At 36.0% G+C, this 20,608-nt stretch overlaps 2 protein-coding genes across 17 annotated transcripts; both read left to right on the forward strand.

Moving 5' to 3' along the window:
• The first annotated feature begins 1,810 nt into the window (after positions 1-1,810).
• LOC107999914 (uncharacterized) lies at positions 1,811-4,546 on the forward strand. 4 transcript variants are annotated; one of them, XM_062085024.1, is made up of 7 exons: positions 1,811-1,952; positions 2,324-2,376; positions 2,516-2,605; positions 2,664-2,744; positions 2,837-3,060; positions 3,132-3,293; positions 3,414-4,546. In XM_062085024.1, exons 1-7 carry the CDS (start codon positions 1,890-1,892, stop codon positions 4,352-4,354), a joined length of 1,614 nt encoding a protein of 537 aa, XP_061941008.1. In that variant the 5' UTR covers positions 1,811-1,889; the 3' UTR covers positions 4,355-4,546. The 4 variants fall into 4 exon arrangements, with proteins under 4 accessions (XP_061941008.1, XP_061941007.1, XP_016915470.2 ...); XM_062085023.1 differs by having other exon boundaries at positions 3,132-4,546; XM_017059981.3 differs by lacking the exon at positions 2,516-2,605.
• LOC107993437 (endothelin-converting enzyme homolog) lies at positions 4,412-14,746 on the forward strand. 13 transcript variants are annotated; one of them, XM_062085008.1, is made up of 13 exons: positions 4,412-6,135; positions 9,637-9,750; positions 9,949-10,105; positions 10,214-10,423; positions 10,613-10,893; positions 10,991-11,089; positions 11,198-11,368; positions 11,580-11,728; positions 11,879-12,101; positions 12,274-12,733; positions 12,910-13,056; positions 13,177-13,316; positions 13,427-14,746. In XM_062085008.1, the coding sequence occupies exons 2-13, from the start codon at positions 9,637-9,639 to the stop codon at positions 13,601-13,603; spliced, it is 2,328 nt and encodes a 775-aa protein (XP_061940992.1). In that variant the 5' UTR covers positions 4,412-6,135; the 3' UTR covers positions 13,604-14,746. The 13 variants fall into 13 exon arrangements, with proteins under 13 accessions (XP_061940992.1, XP_061940997.1, XP_061940990.1 ...); XM_062085013.1 differs by lacking the exon at positions 4,412-6,135 and adding an exon at positions 6,319-6,666; XM_062085006.1 differs by lacking the exon at positions 4,412-6,135 and adding an exon at positions 7,073-7,673.
• The last annotated feature ends 5,862 nt before the right edge of the window (positions 14,747-20,608 follow it).

Consider the following 20,608-nt stretch of genomic DNA (forward strand, 5'->3'; position numbering starts at 1 on the left):
ATAACTTTATGATTTAAGAATAAATTATTATTTTATGCAATGCTAAATTTATATAAAAACTTACTTTATGATCGATAATTGAGGCATGCCTGGATCAGCACCTTTCCTAAAGCCTGTAATAATAAATTAATTTTAAAATAAATTGATGAATTGATTTACATATAATGGATTAATTTTATTATAATATAATATTATTGCATATGAGTTATTTATAATTGTTAAATAAAAAAAAGTTGTAAGAAAAAACTAACCTAAGAATAATATAGCGGGAATAAATCCCCAATGAAATATAGCTTTGCTCACATCCAAAATAATAGCAACTTTTTGCTTTGTACGTGGACACATCGCCATTTTTATAGATTTGTTATGTACAAAATTAATATAGTTTAGATTAATATTTATATATATTACGATATAGAATATATGCAATTGATGAACTTCGATATAATGATGAGTATACGTACAATGAAATTTTGAACGATTACGAAAATCAAATGTTATTGAAAACAAGCGTATTTTTTTATAATTATAACATGTGTTTCCTTTTGCCAATTAATCAAATTTATTCGATTATACAAATATCATATTAAGTCATATTTTTATTTTATTTTGTTTTTTTAATCAACAATTGAAATTTCGATTATTGAAGACAATCTTTAATTTCTTTTAATAGTATATCTATCTAATATTTTGTAGTTCATGCTTATGTTCATGCTATGTTTTGACGTTCGTCCATTATGTAGAATATTTCAATTTATTTTTTCATTTTTACTTTTCTCTCAATGGTAATTTTATCTATTTATATCTGTAAAATATCTTTTAAATATACTAAAATTTAGTAAAAAAAAAGAGAGAGAAAGATAATAATTATTGTATATTTTTTTAATATTTTGAAAATATAAATTTATATTCGTATTATAAAATATTCTTTCAGAGTTCATCATATTATTGTATTTGGGGTTTATGTGATTCACGGCAATATTGTTGCGGTGATAATGTTTGCTGCGATGAAACTGATTTTAATATGTTACTCGTAACGTATGTTTAATATTTCTTTAATTTAATTATCACATATAAATAATAATATTGACAATTTCATATTAACAGGATTATTTTTGGAATAATTATCGTTATGACGTTCTGTTGTATTTGTTTTTATTGCATCTCTCGGCGAATTTATACGTCTTTTCTAAAAAAATATTTTAAAATTATATATATTTTAACTCAAAAAGAGTTTAAAGAAAAAGAATGGGAAGATAAGGTAAATATTGTAATGATTAAAGAATCAAAAGTAGAAGATTGCGTTGTATGAATAGAAAAAAAACAAAAATTATATTCTAATAAACATTATACTTACATATTCTATATTATTTTTTTCTCAACCCATTATTATTCCGATAATATTAAGAAATGTTCATGCTTTGATATTAAAAATTATTTTATTATGCATAACAAAACAATAAATAATTGTGTGATAAATAAAAATAATATAATTAATAGAATAAATATTTTTGAAAAAAATATAATAATACAACATTATATCTTTTCGATAAGAAAAGAATGATCATATAAATTTTTTCATTAAAAAAATAGAACTACTACATTAGATGATTAGATCGATCAATTAAAATTTTTGTTATGCAATTTGTTGTATTTGTCGAATAGTACTTTAGTTTGTACTAATTTATTTATTACGATTCAGTTTACTTATATTGGCAATCCTGTGTTTGATGACGTCATTGTAAAGTTCCGAAATTGAAATCAATAAACGGTGTGCAATGTTGTGTGCACATGATAGTCGAAGCGAAATGGTGATTATATCAAAACAATTTGGCAGAGCGTATCGTTTTTATTTGTTAAATACGAGAGTGTAAATATTCTATTAGAAGATGGCCCGAAATACGAAGAAAAAATTGGCGATATTCGCTGGAACATCAAAATGTTTAATATATGTGAGTGATTTTTTTCAATTTCAGCATATTTGTTTCGATATTGTTTATTCAAAAATATCAAAGTTATTCTTTAGAAGTTACACTTTATATTTTAAATTTATAAAAATTTCTTTTTAAAATAAATTACAAAAGATTTAATTTTTTTCTAATATATAAACTATGCGATTTTTTTCTTTAATTGAATTTGCCAAATATTTTTTTTTATTTATTTAAAAATGATCGCATTTACTTCATATTAAATAATGTAAGATCAATTTTTAAATTATATTTAATCTCTCTCTTTTATTCTTTTTTATACAATTATATACAATATATAATATACAATATTTATTTATGCATTATTTAAAATTTAAAAAAATAACTTGTTTTAGGCAGAAGCAAAGTACTGTGCCTCTGAAATGCCTGGAGAAATAAAATATTACGAGTGAGTTTTATCTAAATATATTTATCTTATAAATGAGTGAAGAGAAATAAAATGAAAAGAATAGAAAAATTTTTTTTTTCTCTAAAATAGTAAAATTTTTTGAATTAAAATAATTAAAAAAAAAATGATAACAATTAAGGAAAAAATGGAAAGAAAGAAGAAAAGAAAGAGAAGGGCAGGAAGAGGAGAAAAAGGAGGATGAAGAGAAAAAAAGAAAGATAAAAATGAAGTATAGAAAATGTGTCAAAGTGAAAATGTATAATTATATATTTGCATATATCTTTTAGGTGTCCTAGAACCGAATATTGTTGCGGTATTGGTTGTTGCGTATCACCTGGATTACATTTTCATCATTTATGGTATTATTGGTGCGCAAAACAGTTTACAAAACTATTCAGATATATATGTTTGCATGAAAAATAAAATTTGTAATGTAATTTTTTTCACAATTTTATCATAGGATATTGGTTATAATTATGTTCCTGGTATGTTCCGGTGGTGGATGGTGGTATCGATATTGGTTACAAGGAAGATATAGAGCAGCTGCATCAGCTATTCCAACTAGAGTTTCCAATTCGCGAGCTCAAAATTCTCTTCGGGGTGGAACGATGTGTCAAGGGCAGAGAGCTCGTATAACGTATAATTCAGCAAGGAATACCGTTTTGTTGCATCGTATGTGGAAAGGCGAGTGTATACTCGTGACAATTAAACAATTGCGACTTATTCAATGTTGATCAATTTATTTGTATTGTTAGGCCCACAAAGGAATGGAGCGATACCCAGTTACACCAGCAACAACGCAACAACGTCGACTCATTACCAGAACATGAGCGTTATGTTAAATGATGCAAATTGTCCATATTATCAATTATATGGTCCACCTCCAAGCTACGAAACCGTGATGGCTCAAACACGTGGTAAAGTATCTAATCCGGCTTCGCCAGAATCAACGAATGCCCGATCATCAAGCGTTGCGTCAAACGCAACGAATTCAAATGTATCCCAATGTTTCTCATATACGTGCAACCTCTCTACAGGATTGAATAACACTTTGGATCAAAATACGCAATACTCGAATGGTGATACGAATTCTCGGCAACTTGAACGCCGAGAAGGTATCCCGTTTGTGCATTTTCCTCAATATTGCTCGGTCACAGACGGAACAATTAGGCAAAACGTATGTCTTCCTTTCGTCTATCGTGAACAACAATTCGTTCCTAGAGATACCTTTAGCCATATATATCAAACTAGTTCCATGAATTGTGTTCCATATCCGTTAGACAAATCAAATACCTCGAATGCAAATCAAAGTTATCGAGTAACGAATACCGAAAGGTATACAATGGTAGAATGTACAGCAGGTAGTAGTAGAGAACAAGAAGTTTGGGATGATCGTTCAATTTCTAAAGTGCACAATAATCAAATAAAAAGAAATGCGAATGAAAGAATGAAGGAAAAAAATTTGGGAGAAGAAGAAGAACATGAATCGGCAATAGGGACAAGTTTCTCTTCTCTCTTTAAAGTCGAAGGAAGTAGCTCGAATGATTCAAAGTCGATCGAGAATTGGTTGGAAAGTTTCGATTCAGAGTTAACGAATGATCGTCGTATTTATGGCGGTTCTTTAAAAATAACCGGCAAATACGCCGATAAAGAAAGATTAGACAAATATTCCGTTCAAAGGGCTTTCTCGAAAATTCTGCCCCATTCTTGCGATGGACTTATTAATACAGAGCCAGCGTCTATCGATATGTCTCATAACGTAAGTTCTTTAGAAGGAAGAGCTAACGTTAGTGCGAGTTCTTTTCAATCAAATCCATCCAATAATGTGATATTAAAATGTTTTGTTTCCGACAACGCGTCTTTGTCCGTGGAGAATATCCAAAAGTTTGAACAGTCTCTTTCTCGTCCCGTAAACACTAGTACAAATTCTGATCTTGAAAGTAAATATCGATTAGACAGATCTAAATCATTGGACTGATCACTCATGGAATACTCGTGAAATACTTACATTTGCTAGCGTATTACGCATATAGTGCTTATTCTTGTACTCGTTATTAATTCATACGTATTTGATCACGTTATTACCTTGAAATGGATCGTTAACGCGCTAATATATATTATGAATCGCAGTAAAACATTCAATTCATCAATTCTTCTATAATCAATCCAACGAAATGAACGCACTATTGTTTTCTATTTTAAAAATTGATCTTTGAATCTCTCTCTCTCTCTCTCTCTCTCTCTCTCTCTCTCTCTCTCTCTATCGATTCATTTATCTTTTTATCTAAATAAATTAAATATATTATTTATCTATGATGTATATATCCAGATACTTTATCTATTCATATCTTTCAATTTCAAGGCATGGAATTTAATTTCGTTAAACTGGGAAATGTATTTAAATATTATGTTTTATTTGATGTTGAGATCGTTGAAGTCACGAAATTAAAAAATCGCCAATACATCTAATATCAGTATAGGATAGATATATGTGATACCATTCAGATTCTCGTACAGAAGATAAGAAGCTGACGGGACCACATTTAACTCTATTCGTTCAATTTGTCTCGATTATTTATCAATTATATACAGAAATAATTTGTTATCTATCAACAGTCGTTATTACAACGTGACTCGATCTCATTTTTTTATATAATACGCGATACTGCCAAAAATCTTAGATCCTATTCACTTCGATAATCGCTTTAAGTTATGAAGTTAATCGATTAAAAAGTGCATGCTTGATTATCTCCTTTTTTCCTTCCACTTACGAATGAGCTCAACCAATTCCAATTACGCACAAAAGCGTCCCTCGACGCTGTAATTAATCGTCCTACATAAACGAGTATGTCGAGTATAACTCATTAGCGCACCTTTTTCTAATCTTGGCACGACAACTTTACAAGCTGTATAACAGTTTCTTATTCTATAATTATTAGATTAAATTTATTATATAAACTGTTTCGTATATTGTATTTTCGAGAAAGATATGAGAATCGGATCAATGAAATTGACGATGTATCGTATATTTTACCGAACAAAGGGGACCGTACTTGATTTTCAATTCGAACATCTATTACGTGTTTGTGTGTTTTTCTAATATACACTTTAATACAATTTTGCGATTGTTTATGAATTTTCGATCGATATCTTGTCAAACGCAAGTCGATGTACGTAATCGTTATTAAGTGATTAACATATGCAAGCAAGAATTTCACGATTATTGTTAACGTGTTAGATGGCAAAACGGAAGATATACGCGTATACACGCGAGAGAAAATGGTTTGTTGGCCGATTGCCGAGAAGCTAAAAGAGTATATTCGAGGATATAGAATGATGAAGCAAGCAACCGATGGTACGAAACGCGAAAAATCAAAATTTAAGAAAAAATATTGGATTTTAATCCATATTTTTACAGATGAACGCTTTTTTCCTTAAGTAATTACTTACCGATTATTCTCTTTCTCTCAAGTTCTGTACTTGAAATCATAATATCGGTGAAAAATGAAACGCACGAATCAATGTCATTGTCGATGTTGTTAAAAGTAAGAAGGCATGTCTATTACCGCGAAACAGATTTATCCGACGGAAGCTGTGCGCGCCAGAGTTGCAGTTATTTTCGCAACATGAGTACAGTGGAGAGCAGAAATCGACTTGACGTACCATCGCGTTTTTATATTTTCGATTACAAGTTTTTGATTGTAACAGCGGTCCAAAAAACAACAGTGTACGTGCCAATAACGAGATTCGTTAGATAAGGTAATGTCGATTAGAGCGAGATAATCGATCGAGCTCGTAACAAAGGAAATATAACGATATACATATATATATATATATACATACATATACATATATATATATACATACATATACATATGTATACATATTATATATATATATATAAAATATAATATTATTTATAAGAATATTATACATATGTGCATATATATATATATATATATATATATATACACACATATGTATAATATACATACAAATGCGTGTATGCGTATGCATTTAGTACATAAGTGTATACATATACGTGCACAATTATTTTTTGTAATCGAATTAAAATGGACGAGCTGTTTTAACAGTCCAATCGAATAAAGGCTAATTAAATAACGCATAAGATATAAAATAACACGTCGAGTTACTATCGTATCGGATTAAGGAGGGTCTTCTACATATATAAGTTCAGGAAACATTATATTTTGTGTGCGTGCATAGTCTGCGTAACTCTAACGATCGATAACTAGTCCAAATGATCCTCTCACCGTAACGTGCAATCATGTTCGTATTAATATATTGTAAGATATATATTGTACCTCATATGAAAGATTGTCTTTGCTGAAATAAAGACAAGATATTTATTCATATAACTTACAACATATATATTTTGATCATTAGCGATCGCTACTTTTCACAAGTTTATCACCTTTTTCGCAGAAAGTTGATCGCGTTGAATTCCGATTATCGAATTATCATTTCTCTATATATCCCGAGTTTATCCATTAAAATTATTCTTTAAACGGATTTATTATTATAGAATTATTATTGCACGGTAACAGATTACCGATCGCGCAAAAAAAAAATTTTCCTTGATCGAATGGTTAAATTGGAGAATGAGTGGATTGATTGAAATGGGGATTGCGAAGGGGCGAGAAAGAAGGAGGAAAAAAGAAGAAAAAAAAAAAAGAACCGAGAGGCTGAGGAAGAGGAAGAGGAAAGAAAAAGTATAAGTATGAAAAAATATGATTGATCGGAAAAATAAGACTCGTAATGGTTAGAGAATAAAATAATATAAAAGAAAAATAAAGAAAGGAAATGAAAAACTGTGACACTGACTGGGATGGTAAACGATATTGTTACCGGCACGAGGTGACGATAAAAGATGGCAGGTGCACTCAGGCTCGGAGGAAATCAATATTGAGAGAAGATTGGTAGAGGGGTTGAGGTGCATCGAAGCATCCCCCCATAAGAGAGAGCCACGGAAAGTTAGGAACGCGCCGATATAGCGGCCGAGCTGAGAAAAACGGTGGAAAATGTCATAGTCTCGTGGACGGAACAATTTCGAGCGTAACACGATAACGTTCTCCTTGATTTTTCATCCATCTTTCTTTCCGTCCATTTCTCCGCTGTTCCGCTTCGTTCGTTATCTAGTCGGTTCTCGTCTGCTCCCTTTTGTTCGAAAACCCGTGTTTCGAAACGACGATTCGCCCTCGGTACAGTGAATCGATAAATTGTAAGTGATAGTGTGCAGTGATTACGCGATCGTGTTGGACAAGATGTCGGTGAAGGTGAGTGATACGAATTGAAGAAACAGATGGATAAGAATGTTGTTCCAGAATCACCATCCGATCAGAATCGGATGATCGGATGACGGATAGACGATTCCGTTTCAATCGATTCCGAATAGCGATCGAGTTTCGATCCCGTACCTTTTACCTTACATTTAATTCCTTTATCTCTTTTTTTTTTTTATAAAGTGTTATCCTATCAACTGCGTACTCGACTCATTACGTAACAAATGTAATACGAACGATTTTCCGGGATAAGATTCTTCTCTCAGATTATCCATATGTACTACTCCCAAATTTAACAGTGCATTATCGCGTAAACAATCCATCATTTGTCATCGATATATATATATTATACGCGTATTCTCGTACCAACTTAAATTATATATAATTTTTTTTTCATTCTCGTACGATGATGTACCATTGATATACCATCTCGTACTATTGACGCGTTCTGATTTTATGCAATACGCAAAATCGAACACTATCGAGGTATATATTTATAATGTTAGAATTAAAAAAAAAAGAGAGAAAAAATCGCGTTACAATCTTCTATATGATTAGATGCGATAATATTGAAGTTTGCGTTGAAGATATTATATCGGTGTTGAAATAGAAATTTCAACTATGGATAAACTAACGTGTAGCGTTTGCTATATCGCTTGAAAAAGAGAAATTATTCATGGTAATTGTCGCGTTTCACAGATACGAGTTTGTACCGTGAATATGAGGGAACACAAGAAAGCATTTTAATCGTATTAACGAGGCTACAAGTGTCCGTTTCCTGTTAGGAGGTCAGAGACGAAACAAGCAACTCGATTGTAGACGCGTGCGCGCTCTTCTTCGGATCCTCGTGTTTGCACGCGTGTACTTGCTCGCGTGTACGTAGTTACTAGTTTGCAGTTTCAACACGAACGTTCATCGTGTTTCTTTCGCAAAGTGTCTCTTCTGTTTTCTTTTTTCAAGAATTATTATTTATATATGTCGATATCTTATCTTTTCTCGACAATTATTATTATTTATCGTCGATTTTGTTTTCGTTTTCACGAAAATCAGAATGTAGAATAATTAAAAATAATAATTTTCAATAACGTAGTTTCGCGCGGTTTAAATCTTTTCGATTTGATAATTTCGAAGAAACTAACCTGAAAATCCAAAGTTAATATGTAATATGAAACATTTTCTGCACGCGATGCTACAATTGCAAGCATCATATGGACTTGGATAGAATCGAAAAATTCTTCGCGAGGATCGATATATAATCAATTATAGATCTCCGTTGAATTTATCTGTATTTTTCTATATTTTGGTTTCGTTCGTAGTTAAAATAAAGTTCACACTTGCGATTTACATTGCGCATCATCATTGGAGAAGACAATCGTGCGTTGTTTCTTCAAGACCAATAAAGAAACGTGTTTTTTTTTCTACTTTATTATATATATATATATATGTTCTTAATTTAGACTTTTCTACTTCGTTATTTCATTACACGCTGCGTAAACAATTTCAAGTAGCGAAGTAGACGTGTTTTTTCTCTCGTTTTATTTTCGTTGATGATTTATAATACGTGATCAACATATATCGTTGCCTCTATTCCATTTTATGCGATTGCACGAACGACTATACGAGCGGTCATTCATTTCCATAATTGGAAACAATTCGGTTGAAACATTTTGCAGACTTTTAAAAAAATTGGCCAGTAATTAATTACATTATCTCGTATTATACGGCTATGTATATTGTGTAATAACAAGGCTTTATCTTTGGCAAAGTCGTTCCGTGTCAATTCGTAAAAGAATGTGGAAAAGAAGGGATGCCTATCTATGATAAATAAACGCAAAAATAAATTAATTTATATATATATATATGTATATATATATATACATATATATACATATATATATATATATTTATACGGGTAGCGTTACGAGCGTGATTTAATACGTTTATAATTTTGTCTTAGATGATGATGTACAAGCAAGCCGAGTTCGAGGACGAAGATAGCAGTAGCATCGGTTCCGTGGCTTTGAACAGCGAGGGCATTAGCACATCGGCCACGCATATACGATACAATTCGGTTAGTAATTGAACTCAAGAGAGGGAGTCCATTTTTTTTTTTTTTCATCATCGTTTCGTGATTCGTGAAAGTAAAGCGTGTACGTAACGTTTCGACGTTTCGTAAAGATAACTGTTAACAAGAGCGAAAAGAGTTAAAGATACACGTATGTAATGTAATATGTATTATAAGTATGAACGTATCGTATGTATTACGTAGGGGATCTCGTTGTGGAGAGCGAGAAGCGCTCTCGAGAGATGTCTTTTCATCATTTGCGCGGGCCTCCTGTTAATGGTGATGATGCTGTCGATAGTGATCAGCAGCAAGAACGGTTGGGACGAAGCACAGATACTTCACGTTACTTCCCATGGAGAAAGTAAGAGGTGGAACGCGGTTCCAAAGTCGCGATTTTTAATTTATGCAAATCATAAAGATAAGAATTTATCGATTCGGAGTGTGGCGGTGGTCCATGTGTTTGTTTCAGATGGTACACACTGTTTAACCGAGCACTGCATCACGGTAGCCGCTTCCATTATAAACAGCATAGATCGTTCGGTCGATCCATGCGACGATTTTTACGAATACGCGTGCGGCGGTTGGATCAAGAAGAATCCTATACCGGATGGGAACAGCATGTGGGGAACGTTCGACAAGTTCGAGCAAGAAAATCAGCTAATTGTGAAAAATGTCCTTGGTAAAAGAGGGGGAAATCCTTGGTAGAATCCTTCTTGGTATCGGTGGTTGTTAAAATTTATCTGTTATTAAATTAGGATCAATCTTTTCCGTTCTCCGCTTTTTCCGTTTTCTTCTCTCCCGCTATATTCCCCCCACCCCTTCACTCTCCTCGTTTCTTCATTTCTCATACTTTTTCTCTTATCTATAGAGAAACCATTGGTCGAGATGAAATCAAAGGCCGAGAAAAAAGCAAAGTATTATTTTCTCTCGTGTATGGACGCGAACGATACGATCGAAACGCTCGGTGCGAAACCGATGTTGGACTTGTTGGATACTATCGGTGGATGGAACGTTTCTGGCAAATTCAATATAAGCGAATGGTCTTTGCAGAACAGTATGCATATTCTGCAAAATGTTTACAACATGGATGGTTTATTTACATGGGCGGTAAACGAAGATGATCGAAATAGTAGCAGACACATTATACAAGTAAGAAACGAAGATGGATATTTCGAAAGTGAAGCGAGAACAACGTTCGAACAATTTTTTAAAAAAAAAAAAAAAACCGATTTCTTCGACTTTCAAGATCGATCAGGGAGGTTTAACGCTGCCAACCGCTGACGATTATCTCAACATCACCGAACACGGTAAAGTGTTGGCTGCTTATTTGGAATACATGACAAAGGTACACGCAACGCGAATGATTATCGTTTCGTTTATCTCGTCCATTTCGTCCTCTTTCTCGTAATCTGGTAAATCGGTGAATCACGAGTATACAGGTACACGTTTGCAGATCGGCGAGCTGTTAGGCGGTGAGAAGAACTCGACGAGGAAACAGATGCAGGATGTGATACAGTTCGAAACGAAATTAGCGCGGATCATGACGTCACCCGAGAATCGTCGGGATAAAGAAAAGCTTTACAATTTGATGTCGTTGAACGAACTTCAACGTAAAGCGCCATTCGTAAGTACACAAGCGAGAGCCGCGTGAATCCGCGCGGTATTGGTCGGCGTACGTCTAACGCGTTTTTCACCTTCCATGAATATTACTATTATGAAAATTACTAGTGATACTAGAGTATAGCTATAGCTAGTATAGATAGGTAGATAGGTAGGTGGAGAGTAAGTAGATCGAATATCACCGTCCTATAATTGAGGATTCGCTTAATTTTTAGATGTCGTGGGTAGACTATTTTAAAAATGCGACGCGTATCGTTAACAAGAAGATCAACGACAAGATGATGATCGTGAACTTTGCCCCGGAATATTTTATCAAATTGTCCAACCTGGTATTAGACTACAACAAAACGAACGAAGGAAAAGTGTAAGTTTCCTTTCCCTCCCCGAAACCCTCCGAACCCTATCGAAACGAACTTTATCTTTCTCTCTCTCTACTCTTTCCCCTTCCATTCTCTTACCTTTCTTCCCCTTTTTTTTACTTTTTCTCTTTCTCTGTCTCTTTTCTCCCAAACAGGGTACTGAATAATTATCTGGTTTGGCAAACGGTGAAATCTCTAACCACCTGCCTGTCGAAACCGTTTCGCGACGCTTACAAGGGCCTGAGGAAAGCTTTGATCGGTTTGGAAGGCCAGGAGCAGCAATGGCGTTATTGCGTCAGCGATACGCATAACGCGATGGGTTTTGCGATCGGTGCCATGTTCGTTAGAGAAGTTTTCCATGGAAAGAGCAAACCCATGGTTAATTTACACTCACTTATATACTTTTCGATAATGATAATAACGATAATAGTAATAATAATAATAATAATAATGATATAAATTACACACGTGCTCTCCGTTTCTCCCTGTTTTCGTTGGGAGCACGTTAACGAGCGAATTCGGCTTTAAATCGCGATGAAATCGATTCCAGGCGGAGAAGATGATCGACCAAATACGGAAAGCTTTTACCAAGAATTTGAAGAATCTGGATTGGATGGATCCGAAAACGAGACGGGCAGCCGAGGAGAAAGCGAACGCGATTACCGACATGGTCGGTTTCCCCAATTTTATCTTGAACCCGTACGAGCTCGACGAACGTTACAAGGATCTGACGATCAAGCAAAACGAATACTTTCAAAATAACATACGGGTGAATAAGTATAATTTACGAAAGAATTTAGAAAAGTTGGATCAACCTGTGAACAAGACTACGTGGATCATGACACCGCCAACGGTGAACGCTTATTACTGGCCCACGAAAAATCAAATGGTTTTTCCCGCTGGTATCCTTCAGAGCCCGTTCTACGATATGGAAAATCCGAACAGTTTGAATTTCGGTGGTATAGGAGTAGTGATGGGACACGAATTGACTCACGCGTTCGATGATCAAGGTGAGTAAGTAGACGTAGTATCTATTTACGCGCGAAACCAAAAAAAAAATATATATATATGTATATATATAGGTACATACATATATGTGTGTATATATATATATATATATATATATACACACACATATACATATGTATAACGATTTCGTATTTATTCGTCGTTTCGTGATTCTTAGGAAGAGAGTACGATTTACACGGAAACTTGAATCATTGGTGGAACAATGCCACGATAGAGAGATTCAAAAATAGAACGGAGTGTTTCGTCGAGCAGTACAGTAATTTCGAGATAAATGGCCGACACGTAAACGGATTGCAGACATTGGGTTAGTCGCGTTACCATTCGCGATACGCAAAATATCGTATATAGTATTATATATACACACGTTATATCGTTCTCACATTATCCACGTATTGTTATTACGTACGATCCATTTTTATTGCAGGGGAAAATATCGCGGATAACGGTGGTCTTAAAGCAGCGTATCACGCGTATCTCTCGATCCCAAAAAGCTACAAAGATCAGCTACCCTTGCCCGGTCTTAATTTGACGCATCGACAATTGTTCTTTCTGAATTTTGCTCAGGTAAAATCGTCATCCCCCTCCCCCTCGTTGCTTCCTCGCTCGTCGTTCATCGATCCCGAATCTTTTCATCGAACAGCGAACGTGAAGGGGATGATAACGTTTGTTCTCAGGTTTGGTGTTCCGCCATAATGTCCGAGGCGGTAGCCCTTCAAATCGAGAAAGACGCTCATTGTCCATCGAAATACAGAGTGATAGGATCGCTCTCGAATCTACCAGAATTCGCTGCGGAATTCAATTGTCCCGAAGGCTCGCGGATGAATCCGGTTCACAAGTGCGAAGTGTGGTAATGCATCTCGTTTCCTTCTAGAAAATCCTTTGTCCGATGATTGTCGATGCAAGAAATTGCATCGTTTCGATTCCATTGTCGGTATGATATACGGTATATAATGTACGGTATATATCGCGAACGAGTCGTTGTCAAAACTCAAAGAAAAAAATGCTTCCGCTTCTATCTTTAGAGCTAGCGGCTCTTCCTTCGACGTTTCGATTTTTATTCGATTACGAGATAAAATTCGTCGTTTCGCGACGACAAAAGCAAAGCATCGGTTCGCGCTTTATCATACTTCCCAAATCGTTCCTCCACGCGGGAATTGGATTCGTAAACAGAGTATTCCACGAATAAAAGAAACGTCGAAAACATAGAAGCGACGGATGCAACGAATCCAGTTTGCGACAACGTGATTTTATCCGATTTCAAACGTTAAATTTAATCAACGTCCATTTCGCCAATTCGTGTTGCGTGATTTATTCGAAATTCTAGCGAATAAATCGAACACCGAACATTCAAGATCTCGCGGCTTATGCGTGTTTGATGTATCGGTTTAAACTGTGTACTCGAGAAAATCAGCTTCGAAGCTGGATTAGAAAGATACTAGGACCATATACGGTTATACGAATCGTTCAATTTCCTCGTACGACGTTGCGTCGCGCCAATGTTTTTTCACTAACAAATAAATTCACTATGGTTCATCGCGATCACTGGAAATATTTAATCCATTGAATCGACCGACCGACCGACCGACTAACCGACCGACCGATCGACCGACCGACCGATCGACCGATCGAACAATCGACCAACTGACCGACTTTATACTTTGTACCATAAGCGAGCATGTTTCTACGCGATAACTGATTTTTCACTTTTATACTTATACTTGAAATCAGTATTGATTATCCGTTCGAAACGCGCTACAATATTACACGCTATTTACAGCAATAAATTTACAATACGTAACTATATATTTACTTGAAACTTAACGCGTATAAAGATATATCGTTTTGGAATTCTGTCTTTGATTAATCTCTCTTCGGCAGAACACATATCTATTATCTACATATCTATCCGATATTGACACGATGCGTTATTAACTAAACAAGGGAAATTAAGGAAATTAGGAGAACGACGATTTTAAAATATACGAAAAAACAAAGGAAAGAAGATAAAGGAAATAAAAAATGAATGGAATGAAACGTAAAAAGAAGAAGAAAAAGAAAATAGAATGATTAATTCACTCGGTTTAAAATTCTTTATCCGTTTCTCTCATTCGTAATGGAGAAGCAATTTTCACGGATCTCGATGAGCCATGGCGATCACAAACAGCGTATTGCTGTAATTTCTGCAGGCAGGAAGTTAAGATCTTAACATTAAGCTTAAGAAATTAAATTTTCTAAAAAAAAAAAAAAAAACTACGCGCTATATATATATATATATATATATATATATAGTTTATATATAGGATGGAACCAATATTGAGCAATATTCGAAGAATCGCTATGAACGTTCGAATATATACATATACATATATAAATATATGTATACATTTCAAATATATATGTTAACGCGTATACGAATTTTATCAAGTGTATCGCAAAGACGAAAAATAGAATTTCGATTGTTGCAATCACGGGAGGGTAGGAGAAAGAATAAATAAACGATGATTCACTTCTATCGTACTTTTGTCGATGTTATCATACATTTGACGCACTTAATTAGATATTTCTAATTTTCATTTTTTTTTTCCTTCGTTTCGACCATCATTGATCATTCGAACGTTCGTAGTTGAATGAAAAAGAAGAAACGATTTGTCAAAAAATTACCCGTATTTCATGCTCGATTAATTTTTCTTTATCTCGATTCGACGACGAATAAAAATACAAATTGACGACGGCCTCTTGTTGTCTTCTGCGTACATATTTTATAAAAGAATGCAACAAAGTTCGACGAACAAGTGTTGTGCGTCGAATGAGAAAAAATTCTTAGAAATATACTAATAATATTCGAAAACATATATTTGTTAACGACGCACATGTAAATCAAATAAAAAAAGAAACAAATGAAATAACGAGAATTTTATTAGCAATTAAAGGAAAAGAAAAAAAAAAATAAAACAAGAATGGAATACACGAGAAATTCGTATAATTTTTTGCATTTCCTTTCTATCTATCTCTCCTTCTCCTTTCTTTTTATTCTCGCGAATCACAATCAAATTTCAACTCCAAAAGTTAAGACGAATTAACTTAAAAATTTCGTTTTATCCTACCGTATTAACGCTCGGGATAATCGTGTGAAAAATTACGAATCCGAAGAACGATGAACGATACGAGTACGGCTCGGTTCGATCGATCGAGAGATCGCGATCGTCTCAATTTTCGATTTTTTTCCTTTCCTTCTCGATCGAATCGTATCGAGAAATTTTTAGAAAACGTTGAGTGACGAATTTACAAAAAAAGATCGTTAATTTAAAAAACGAGTTGGCCAATTTGTCGAGAATCGTTATTTTGCAAACACGACACATTGCAGAAATGTTATTTTAAGAGTCGAGTAGCGATCACTCGTTCGAACGATACGGCAAACGTACCGAATTTATCGATAAAAAAACACGTTCGAAACACGTTCGAAACGTTTTAAATAATCAAAATCAGAAGTACAAAGTCGAGAATTTAATCCACCACCACCACCACTACATATTTCACGTGTCTCCTTTTCTTTTCTTTTTTTTTTCAACTTCAAAGATTTCAACGTTTCAAGATTCAATCCTGCTCAAGATTCGCGCTTTCTTTCGCGATCGTTGGATCATAAAAGAAGTAAAAAAGATTGATTTTACGACTTTGTCTTCTGACACCCGATCGATGATCAACCTAGATGAAAGGTAAACGTACCGATAATCGAGTCAAGTTATTCGATCGCAAGACCACACTTACGTATTCCAATAGGTTAAATCGAATTGAAGCTGGAAACGTTCAATCTTGAAAATTGAACGCGCGATATCGATATATACGCGCTTATACCACGTGTAATCCACTATCCGATATCTAGTCAGGAATATCGGCTTTGGATTGATAAATTGTAACCGTATATATTAATTTTCACCGCTCGCAAAGTATCATCAAGCGGCATTAATGTCCGTTGGAATATCTTACAAGATGGTTATAATTGGAATACTGTAAACGTAATAACCGGAGGTGTCGGAATAAATCACGGTGGCTAGCTAGCACCGGTAGTGCGTGAGTCCCTCCATTCATCATCGGGTCCGGCTGGCCGCCGCGCCGTGCCGGTCCTTGCTTTCCGTTAAATCGTTCTGCATTTTCGACGAAGAAACGCCTTTATTACGGTGCACGCACTAACCCCCCCTCTCTCTCTCTCATTCTCTCTTTCCCGTTTACCAAACCCCTTTCCCTGCCGTACTATACTTATACCTGTCTAGACGAATGAATCATACGAGTATTTTCACCCACCAACCGTGTAGGTGGTACACGGAAAATTGGTCAGATTCCTCGTACGGTCTTTTAACACATTCTATATTCGTTCCGATAGTCGTTGTTCAAACATTCGACGACGAAAAGATGACGAACGTATCGGTTCGCGATACGCGTATTCTCTCTCGTATGTATGTACAACTTCTCCATCTTATATTCCAACTTATAATAATATCGGAATAGTCACTCATATATTCTATATATTCCGTGAAAAAAACCAATCGTATAAACCGTTTAAAAGATTCTTCGTGCGAACGATTCAAATGTTATACCGATGATTAATTCGACGCTCTCTTTTACTTACCGGGATTCATCGATCACAAACGTTTCGCGTAATAAGAGTCGTTAAGAGAAAAAAAATGTATAGATAAAAGATGATACGTATTCAAGTATTCGAATTGTTTTTTTTTTTTTTTCTAGGAAAAATTCATAAAAGCTCGAGGATGGAAAAAAAGAGGGGAATGATAGGGGAAAGAAATATAATATTCGTAAAAAAATGGTTCATTAATGGGAACGCATCGGAAAGATGAAGAAGAACGAAGAAACCGGGATCATTTTTTCAAGCCACCTGCTGTTGATGCAGTTGGACCAAGCCTCCCCTCGCGCCTTGTCGTCAGTCCTCGAACGATGACAAACGACAACGGCGATGCGTGGGGTATTCATCTAATAGGGAACATGTGAAAAACACGATAAATTTTAAGATTTTCCCTGGCTCCTCTCCCTCCTTTGCTCCCAATTTTCTATTTTCCATCTTTTTTCGGTTTTCAACTACGTTAACGTATTTTCAAAAAAGAAAGAAGAAAAAAAGGAAATAATAAGAGGAAAGAAAAAAAAATCATTCACATATCGATCGAAGATCGATCGAAAAGTTTTCTCTCAAATCTGACGATTCAGCGATCGAATATGCCGATCGGGACCATGCATCTCGTCTTCCGTGATCGAACGTAGACACACGTCACAGTTCAAGAATAGTCGATTTCACTGTTTTGCAATGCATCGCGTAATGCATTTCGTAGCGAGCAAGCGATTTTCGATACAACGAAGGATTTGAATCTCGTTTTGAAAGTCGATTTGGATTTTAAATGCGTGAAAAGAAATCATTCTTCTACCTTGTTCTTCCATCCTGTGTCCTGTCGCATTTCGGTTCTTTTATTTTGCTCTCTCTTTCCCTCTCTCTCTCTCTTTCTCTCTCCCCCCTCCCCTCTCCTTTGTTATCTGCTGTCCATCGATCGGGCAGTTGGACTGGTCGATCTAAAAATTCGATCGATTTTTGAGCATGAGCCGAGCAAACACCGAGCAGATATCCTAATAAAATATTAAATCTTTTCTCTCGTAATCTTTTTTCTCTTGAAATACATCGAATCGCGACGAAGTTCAGTTTCGAAGGCCTTGAAATTTTGGCCAAAGATAATTTTATCGAAACTTTTTTTTTTTTTTTTTTTTTTCATATATACTCGTTCAAATATTCAAAAAATTCTACGACGAAACCGACGGACGAACGATCTGGAATAAATATCTTGTTCGTCAATCGAGATGTGCAAAGTGGAGTCAAGAGAATCGAAGGCGAAATTGGAAGAAGAAAATTGGAGAAGAGAATGAGGGATAGATTTTAAGGGGGAGGGGGAAAGAAAGAAAAAAACGAAGATAAAAGTTAAAGGATATTACGAAGGGGAAAGAAAAAGGCAATGGATGGATGACAGAAGAAAGGTGAACCTCTCTGATTAAAGGGTCGGGAAGGACGGGAAAGGGGCGCATGACGAAAGGGGGAACGAAAGGCTTGGGGTGGAGATGCGTTAAGGTGGCTACGAGAATGGGGCATCGGTGGAGGCGAAACTGGTAGCAAAGAGAACGAGGAGTTACAGGAGGAGAATACGGGTATGGAAAGGGAAGAGTGTTGTTAGTGGTGGTGGTGGTGGTGGTGGTGGTGGTGGTGGTGGTGGCAGGGATGGCAACGGTGGTGGTGGTGGCGATGGTGGTTGTGGTGGTGGTAGTGGCGGCGGTGGTGGTGGTGGCGGCGATAGCGGCAACGGTGACGACGGCAGTGGTAAGTAGAGAGGTAAAGAGAGTCGTGATGGTAGTGAGATAGTATAATATGCAATGCTGGCAATGGTGATGGCGATGAGACAGTGTGTTGGAGGTAATAGTAGCGGTAGTAGTGGTGATGGTGGTGGTAGTGGTAGAGGTGGTGGTAGCAGTAGCGGCGGTGGTGGCAACGGTGGCGGCAATGGAGGTGGTGGAGGAGAAAGAGAAAGAGAAGGTGGGGGTTAGTCTATGGTAGCGGGTGCACGATCGGCCTTTACATACGAATACGTAAGATACTACGGAAGAGAAAAGGCGGTCTACGTGCACGAGAAGAAAAGAGAGAGCGAGTGAGAATAAAAGGTAGAGCGACAGAGAGAGAGAGAGAGAGAGAGAGAGAGAGAGAAGGAGAAGGAGAAGGAGAAAGAGTAGGAGTAGGAGGAGGTGGAGGAGGAGAAGGAGAAGGAGGAGAAGGAGGAGAAAGAGGAGGAGGAGAAGGAGGAGAAAGAGGAGGAGGAGAAGGAGGAGAAAGAGGAGGAGGAGGAGGAGGAGGAGAAGAAGAAGAAGAAGAAGAAGAAGAAGTAGAAGAAGAAGAGAGGAGGTGGTCTCCGTGTCGACATATATGCGATGAGAACGCGCGTCTCCTGACTCAGTGCTTGACAAGCTAGCAAGCTCTTAGGATTCATCGAGTTTTATCGGCACGGCGCGAAACAACACGCTTTGCCAGCTGGCCTGCCACTGCCACGCGAGTTCGCTTCTTCTCTTCTCCGTACCGTTCTCCTTCTTCACGGACGCCACGATCTTTTCCTTCCGGATTTCTTCACTCGTTTCCATCGTTTCTTTAGCGATCAATTTTTTCCCCCCCATTCATCCAGAAGATCAAACCGTATCGATCCGTTTCAAATCGAATCGAACATTTCGAACATTTGAATTTTCGAAAGGAGAATCGAAAGGGGGGGGAAAGAAAAATTCGCGAATTAATATCGACAATATACCTGGGATAAGCGAGAGAGAGAGAGAGAGAGAGAAAGAGAAAAAGAGAGAGAGAGAGAGCGAGAGAGAGAGAAAGAGAGAAAGAGAGAGAAAAAAGTGGAACGAAGAAAGATCACAACGGCTTTGATTTATTATTGGTGACATGACTCCCAAGATACGTTTAAAAAGATGCACGGTATATCGGTAAACGGTGTGTTGCTAGCGCGCACATGTCTAGATTAAAGTTCGCGCGTGAACCAGAGGTCACGAGGGTTCACCGGATCGTTCCGTTCCAAAAAGGATACGGAAGAAATCCGATTGTACGTGTCCAGTGAACATCGGCCTCGAGTGTAATGTGCTTTTTCCAATATGTCTTGGTGCTTCTAGTGTATAACCATTATGCTCTTTAAATAATATTTTTTAGTGATCTCTACAAAGAAAAACAATTGGACGAAAAGCATGGATCTATTCGTTCCAAGATTTTTGTCCTTGTCGTACCACCGATAACAATTCGTCGTCCCGTTCACGTATTTGTGTATTTTATG

This window comes from Apis cerana, linkage group LG14, assembly GCF_029169275.1.
Source record: "Apis cerana isolate GH-2021 linkage group LG14, AcerK_1.0, whole genome shotgun sequence".
NCBI classification, from domain to species: Eukaryota; Metazoa; Arthropoda; class Insecta; order Hymenoptera; family Apidae; genus Apis; species Apis cerana.

Bases quoted from the DNA above. Each gene is read 5' to 3' on its own strand.
- LOC107993437 (XM_062085016.1), top strand. From the start codon at position 8,655: ATGTCGATATCTTATCTTTTCTCGACAATTATTATTATTTATCGTCGA. The intron at 10,424-10,612 runs GTAAAAGAGGGG...TCTTATCTATAG, and splicing joins AATTGTGAAAAATGTCCTTG to AGAAACCATTGGTCGAGATG. The intron at 12,102-12,273 runs GTTAATTTACAC...AATCGATTCCAG, and splicing joins ATGGAAAGAGCAAACCCATG to GCGGAGAAGATGATCGACCA.
- LOC107999914 (XM_062085023.1), top strand. From the start codon at position 1,890: ATGGCCCGAAATACGAAGAAAAAATTGGCGATATTCGCTGGAACATCA. The intron at 2,606-2,663 runs GTATAGAAAATG...TATATCTTTTAG, and splicing joins AAAAGAAAGATAAAAATGAA to GTGTCCTAGAACCGAATATT. The intron at 2,745-2,836 runs GTGCGCAAAACA...ATTTTATCATAG, and splicing joins CATCATTTATGGTATTATTG to GATATTGGTTATAATTATGT.